Source organism: Podarcis cretensis (assembly GCF_951804945.1).
Source record: "Podarcis cretensis genome assembly, chromosome: 8".
In the NCBI taxonomy this organism is placed as follows: Eukaryota; Metazoa; Chordata; class Lepidosauria; order Squamata; family Lacertidae; genus Podarcis; species Podarcis cretensis.
In genome coordinates this window covers 90127908-90135728 of record NC_137177.1, presented here as the reverse complement: position 1 = coordinate 90135728, position 7821 = coordinate 90127908, and the positions used below count along the sequence as shown (strand labels likewise).

General features: G+C 45.4%; 1 protein-coding gene across 1 annotated transcript in view; it reads right to left on the bottom strand.

Moving 5' to 3' along the window:
- Positions 1–2145: 2145 nt before the first annotated feature.
- The window catches only part of TACR1 (tachykinin receptor 1), a 63520-nt gene continuing 57844 nt past the window's right edge, over positions 2146–7821 (bottom strand). The window contains exons 4-5 of the mRNA XM_079987543.1: positions 7377–7573; positions 2146–6220 (exon numbers count right to left, since the gene is read on the bottom strand). Of these exons, the coding sequence (XP_079843669.1) occupies positions 5926–6220; positions 7377–7573 (492 nt within the window). The 3' untranslated portion in view covers positions 2146–5925. The remainder of the gene's footprint in view (positions 6221–7376; positions 7574–7821) is intronic.

Here is a 7821-nt window from a genome sequence, read left to right as displayed (position 1 = left end):
GGCGATTAATGAGCTTGGGTACTTCAAAGCAGGTAGTATTTTTCTCGATGTAGAATTAATGAAGAGCAGATGGAAACCCAAGCTTCCCTGTGGGTGGCGGGCAATGGAGAAAAGTGATTCCTCTGTGAGACACGCAGAGTGCATGCTTGACAGCAAATCCTGCCTGTCGTCCAGGGATATGAAAATGAGCCTCCAAATCTGCTGAGCATGCACAAAGTGTTTCCACTCCCCACTGGGCATAAATGGCCAGCTGCTTAGCATGGGGAGTGTTGGGTTCCACAAGTTCTGTTATTCCACCATGTGCTGCACAATCCTATGCATGTTTCCTCTGAAGGAAAGTCCATTGAGTCCAATGGATTTAACTTCCAAGTAAGTAAAGCGAGTACAGGATTGCAAGGTTTTATAGGATAAAACTACTGCTTGAACATTTCTAGATGAGGACAGAGGGAAGGGATGAGCATTAGTCCTTGCCCCTCCACAACCTCAACCTAGGTAAGTCCCATCCATCCATCTCCTCCAGCCTGTCAATTTGCTCCAAAACAGTCTGGAAGCTGTTTAGGGGCCCATGGGCTCACCTGGAAAAGCAAAGGGGCTTCTAGCAGCACTGCAGCAGTGATGTGTGTGCTGAAGCTCAACAGAGATCCCAACCCTTAAAAAAAAAAAAAAAAAAGCTTTGGCAGACCTGTGGTGGCTAATGAAAAGGCTTAATTGATAATCAGCTAGTGAAGATTGCAGGACACTTTGTAGGAGGGGAATAATCTGTTCCTAATTATGACTAAATCCTATCTTTATGCACGAGATAGGACATGTGCCAAAGAGATAAGGTGTTTGCCAGCGTATATTGCCAGGCCAATAAAATATTTCAAGTACTTCTTCACATGAAAGATCCTGGGCTTTCTGTTGGGAACCTCCCTGGGATCTTCAGATGAAGGGCAGTATACAAATTTAATAAATTCTCTGCGCCTCCTTTCTGTCTCATTTCCCCATATTAAGGTTACCAGATTTTTTTCAATGAATCCAGGGACACTTTAAATACCTACCTACCTACCTACCTACCTACTACAAGTTTGGGATGTTGATGCTGCAGCAGTGGCGGTGGCAGAGGGACAGCTGCCATCTTGACCACAACCGCCATGTTTCCCCTTCCTCCGAAGCTTCTATCTCTTCTCTCCATGAGCCTGGGCAGCCCGAGTTGTTGGTTCTTTGGTGGTGGTGGTGGGGAAGCGGTGTGCAGTGGGTCAGGTGTGGAGGAGGGCTGAGAGCGCTGGCGGCGAGGCTTAGGCAGCGCAATGCCTCCCTTCCCATTGGAGCAGCCCCAATCCCATTCCTATTTGCGTGCAAGCAGGAGGAGGTGGGGATCCCTCAGCTGGGAAGGGAGGCTTCCCGTTGCCTAACTGAGAGATCCCTGCTCCCTCTGATAGGCAGCATGGAGCCTCCCTTCACAGCTTAGTTGCTGGGGTCAAGGAAAGTGGAGGCAGCCCAGAAGCTGCATCTTAGAGCCCCTGCAGCACCATCAGATGGGGACTTCCGAGCAGCTCCTGAAGCCAGCCAGAGCCAACTGCTCAGGGCTGCTGAGACTGTGTTTCCCGGGGATGTTAGATGAAATCCGGGGACATTCTGGGGATGGAATTTGTTTGGGGACTTCTTCGCAAATCTGGGGACTGTCCCCAGGAAATGGGGACATCTGGTAACCCTACCCCATATCCCTTTTCAACTCTGATTATGCTCAGCCACTTTCTACCTTCTTCTGTATCCCACTGAAAGCTACCAACATGTCCAGTGTCTCTGCCCCTCGCCTGAGCCCCTGATGCTTCCCAAACATGCCTTTTATCCCCCCCCCATTATAATGTTCTTGGAATAACTCTATCAACACTTGTCTAATATCTATATTAGCTGAGGGGGTGCCTTTCTGGGCTGGTGGGCATATTTGGAATCCTGAGAAAATGCCACAGGCACCAATCGCAAAATGGCTGAAATGGGCCCCGTGGCATAAGACAAAATGGCTGCCACATCTCACAGAGCAGAAAGAGGGACAGAAACACACCCCACCTCCCTACCAAGATCTGTGGCACTACCCACCCATTCTCATTCTCTCTCTCCCCCCTCACCCCCCTGGTTATATCAGTGGAAGATCTATTTTCACTCTTTTAAGAGACATATTTTTTTTATTACTTTGATATGATCCACTCAAAGCTTCTCCAGAAACAATATCATTGAAGTTCTGACCCATCAAATGTAACACAATTTGCAGTTGAGTTGATCATATTGGAATTTCTCATTTGGGCTTGTCAACACTTTGTAAACAAGAACATCATACAGATATACGCCAAAACAGGAAGAGCACACAGGTCAGTTATCCCATCACTTCTTCATTTCACAGCAAAAAAAGCTACAACAATTGTTGCAAATTTAAGTAGAAACACTTAGGCACTAACAAAGTGGCCCAGAAATTTGTACAATATGCACAAGAAATTACAGTGTGTTGAGAGAGATGACAGATTTATCCCTGCCTCAGTGTTAAAAATAATGTTCTTCTCTCAAAAGACATCTCACTTCTTCAGAGGGATTTTGCACATGCACATTACTTTGCTTTTGCTGAAGAATAAAAAGCATGGATGGGTGGACACAATAGATTGAGGCTCTCTCTGTGGCATTAGATGGTTGGAGGTGATGAGCATATGAACCAGCTCTTAGGGTGTCTTCACAGAGGCAGTGCAGAGATCAGTTGTGAGGGAATGATAGCAAGAGAGCGCTCTTTCCCTCTGCCTTGCTTGTGGGCTCGTCAGAGGGATCTCTTTGTCCACTTTGGTGGGAAAGAGAAAGAGATGGAACTTTGATGTGACCCAGCAGAGCTCTTCTGACGCTCACCCTGGAGACAGTTCAGCAATTCTGTGATCCGCAATTGGGCTATGAGCTTTTCACACCATTCTTGGGACTGCATCCTCATCTTTCTTTGCTGCATCAAAGCGAGGGAGGGACTTGCGCCTGACATCAGGCTGTGTGGCCCGGGTTCAGGAACCTTTCTTTACCCTGCTTTTCGCCTTGAACAGAACTGGGCTGCAGAAAGTTTCAGCACCAGCAAGCAATCCCATAGCACAATCATTTGTTGTCAGTTTAAGGGACTGTCCTCACAGTACCTAAGGCAGCCTTCTCCAACCTGATGCCCTCCAGATGTTTTGGACAACTGTAATAATAAAAATGATATCACCAACCAACCCCAGCCAGCACAGCTGTGTTGGCTGGGGCTAATGGCAGATGTAAGCCCAAACATCTGGAGGGCTCCAAACTGGAGAATGCTGTCATAGGGAAGTGATCCACTACATCTGTGCAAGGATCTGCATAATAGTGGAGGGATCCCTTTGAGCATGTGTGCATTACAGCCCCTGGGGCCATTATGGGAAATCAATATCCATATGCATTTCCTGTCTCTTCATATCAGGTTGCTGGATTTTCCATGACTTCATTGGAGATGTGTTGCTCTCCATGCATTTTTTAAAATTGTTCCGCCTGCATTTCCCTCCACACCCTTTGGGCTATACAATACATTCCATCTTGTGCCATTATCTAATCCCATCTTTACTTACACACCTGCTTTCCACAGATTCTTCTTGTCTTAATCTTATTATGGGCTGAGGCTATGCACCTCTGTCCTATGATGCCAGCGCTGGGTGTGCATGACAATAGCAGGTTCGTTTTTGGTCCTTTGCCAGTTGGCAATAATCACAAGGGATATTTGCTGCAAAAAGGCATCCTTAATGATGCGCATCTGGGACTCACAGCAGGGATGCTCTCCACCTGAGCTGTCTCTTGCAAATGGCAGAACTCCACAGAAGACACCTGCATGTCAGAGACAGTTTTGACAACTGCTGGAAGGAAGAGGTTTGCTGGAAGGGTTCCAAGGATGCAGCAGGGGAGTGTGGCTTGTGTGTGCATACAGTATTTTAATGTTTTGCCATTTGGGGGATGGGGTTGAATCTTCTCTTTCTATAGAAAAAGGACCATATAATTGAGAAGCCTAGGCTGAATTGTTTTTCTCCCCATCAAACTAGTTTCCTATCCTATCTGTAGGAATTCCAGATTTCTCACGAGAGGAATGGGGCAATGAAACAGTACATTTTTTCATGGTTTGGTTCGGCTCTCTATCCCCTAAACTGGTGCATATGTAAAAACATGCCCTGAGCATAGGAACCTAGATATGGGCCTTTGGACCCTCAGCCAACCCTACAGAGGCCACATGCATTCACACTCACAGGCCACTCCCCACAGCCGATTCATGCAGGTCAGTTGAAGAGGGGGAGTTATCATCCCTCGAGAAGAGAGGACTGAGAGGTGAGACAATAGTCATCTTCCAATACCTGAAGGGCTGTCTCATGGAAGACGGAGCCAGCTTGTTTTCTGCTGTTCCAGAGGGTTTGTTTTCCCATCAGGAGGCTGTGCTGAACAGAGAGGTTTAAACTTTTCTACCACCACCCTAGCCTCCATACGGACTATATTCCTCCCCTGCTTTTTGCCACCACAAAAATCTGTAGGGTCTTTTGCTTCTGGAGCTGGATCAGGCCCCCAGACTTGGGGGTTATCCACCCCTGGTATAGGCACAAACCAATATGAGGAGTTGAGGGTCTTTTCCTAACCAAACATAAAGTGGAAGAGAAGTGATCTTGGAAGTACATCAGATACACAAAGTTGTAGGGAGGCAATTTGGAGCGCTGTGCTATTGGATGAAAAACTGCAAATTGAGAATCCTCAGATTTGTATATGGAAATTCCTAACTTTTCCATTAAGGATTTCAGATACTGCCTGGACTTTAACTCTCAAACAAAGTGGGGGCAATGCTGCTCCCCTCACATCAGGCTTGTGGTCTTCCCATAGGGGTCTGCTTGGCCACAGTGAGAGCAGGATGTGTTTCATATGAACACAATAAGAGCCTGCTGGATCAGGCCAATAGCCCATCTCATCCAGAATCCTGTTCTCACAGTGGTCAACCAGATTCCTGTGGGAAACTTGCAAGCAGGATTTGAGCATAAGAGCCCTCTCGCCTTCTGCAGTTTCCAGGCTATTACTACTTCCTGTGGGAGGGAGTTCCATAGGTTAACTTTGCACTGCGTGAATAAAGCCCTTTCTTCTGTCTGTCTTGAATCTTTCAACGTCCATCTTCATAGAATGTCCATGAGCTCTAGTGTTGTGAGAGAGGCAGACAAACTTTTCTCTATCCACTTCCTCCACGCCAGACATAACTTTAGGAACTTATATTGCCACTTAACTTTTCTCTAAACTAACCAGTCCCAAACACAGCAACTTTTTCTCACAGGGGAGTCACTCATTCACTCAATCCCCCTGATCACTTTTACCTGATCCTGCAGGACTCTTACATTCTTAAAACTGGTTTTTTTGAAATCCAACTTTTCCAAAATGGCACACATACTATACACACAAACATGATATTTTCGCTCCTCCTTTTCCCTTCAAGGAGCTTTTCCCCTCCACTCCTTTCTCAATAGCAGCGACGTGTGGTTTCCCTTCCAACTCCACAGTTCCATGATCTTATGGTTCTGTGTATGGAAGCTGGAAGGGAGAGACACCAAGAAGGCCTGAGCATGTTGTGGGAAGAGAAGGTGAGATTTGGGGATGGAAAAACAAAGTCAAGCGGAAGGTGCTTGGCTGTTAGCCAGCACAGCCTGAGAATTGGCTAATGAACCTATCGCAATGCGGGCCCCAAAACGAGAATCCATTCTGATATATAGATCGTCTGAACATCCAACAGGGCATCACAGCAGAGGCTACACAAAGAGGGAAAACTCCATTCAGGGACAAAGTCGGAGATGAAAGAGGTGACTTGTTACAAATGAGGAACAGCTCCTTCGTTAGGGAGATTGGAAACTGAGCCACACTTTTGATGGAGATGCGTTGCAGGGAGGTTCAGGTTGCTTAGGGAGGAAGCGTGTTGGAATAGTAGCTCAAACTCTCCGACATGGTTTTGGAGTCACTACGAGAGGAGCCGTTGGAGGTCAGATCCACAGAGAGGCGCTTGGTTTTGCTGCTGGCATCAAGCTCCTCCTCTGGGTTGCCAGCAATGGAGGAGACCGTCGTTTCCATCCTGCTGACCTTGTACATGCTGCTCTGTGTCTGGAGGTACCTGGCGGACTTCATCTCCAGCCCTTCGTATTTGCTGGCTCTGATGAAAGGGCACCACCGGAAGGCATGCTTGAAGCCAATCCGGAACCTGGGAAGACAAACAGTAGAATCAGAGAATCGCAGAGTTGGAAGTGACTCAAAGGGCCATCTAGTCCAAGCCCTTGCAAATGGGGTCAGCTGTGCTAGAACCCAACCTGTGGCATTTAAGACATGGGTTCTGGCCAGGATTTTATATATGGTACAGGCACACCAGATCCATTTTGTACACCCGTTTTCTTCCTCTTTATAACCATTGTGCTGAAGCATTTAAATTTTCTGGGCCAAATACTGTACCAAAGAAGAAAAGAAAAGAAGCTGAGTTCCCTGAGCTCTGTAAAAACTGCATAAATTAAGAAAATTTGCATAATTGATATTTTTTCTTTAAAATACCAAAGATTTTATTTAAGAATTTGACAAGAAAGGGAAAAGAGGAAAAGATGAAATAAAAATTAAGAGAATATAAAATACTCATAACTGATAAACAATTAATATACAAATAATAGAAATGTGTCCATTCACATTGTAGAAACAGTGACCCTAAGTACATGAATCTGGAATTAAACATACAAGTTCACACAAGAGGGCCAAATGCAAAATTGATCTTAACTTTCATGAGTGATTCTGCTATTTCTGCTATTTTATATAATTTATCCTGCCTAGGAAGGAAGGAAGGAAGGAAGGAAGGAAAGAAAGAAAGAAAGAAAGAAAGAAAGAAAGAAAGAAAGAAAGAAGGAAAGAAAGAAAGAAAGTTCTGCATTTGTAAGAAACAGAACTTTTAGTGTGGCAGCACTTACACTCTGGAACTCCCTGCCTATTGACATCAGACAGGCATCTTTGCTGTATCTTTTGGGCATCTGACATGTAGAATGTTGACATGTGGTTTAATCTTGTTTATAGCTTATTGTCGATTTTAATCGCTTAAAATGTTTTAGCTGTTTTCACTGATAATTTTATTGTTTCATTCTTTTTGCAAATCATTTTGAGGTTTTATTACAGTATATAATATTATGAAATTCTGGATTGCATACTCTTGATCCCTGGAAAGTTATTTAGAGAGAAATGAACAATATCCTGCACCACTCACACCAAAAAGCCAATCTCCAAAAGGGGTGATGATGTTTTGATATGTACAAATCTGCTTTTGCAACTCAAACCTGAGCATTAGCCGAACCCGTCGCAATACATCACAGGGACATGGATCTTACCTGTCATTGAGGCAGCAGTATATAATAGGGTTGTACATGGTGGAGCTCATGGCCAGCCACAAGATAGCTAAGTAGACCTGCTGGATGTACTTTTGCTGGTACCATTCTACCTTGAAATGCTGGAGGAGGAAGTAGATGTGGAAAGGCAGCCAGCAGATGGCAAAGGTGCACACCACAATGATCATCATCTTGACAACCTGTCAGAGAAGGACAGCCTCTTACAGCCACAGCATCAACTAGCATTTTGAGGCAGTCAAAACGAAGACGTGACTGGTCCATTCATACCAGCTAGCAGGGGCTTTGGGTAAGCGCTACAGGGAAATCTCAGCGGGAAGAGTCAGAAGCTTGTGTAATTGTCCTGGGGCTATTTGCTCTTTCAGAAGTGACCCACAAACAATGTGATCTTTCCAGAGCCTTATCTCTGTGTCAGCATGTGTCCTGTGAT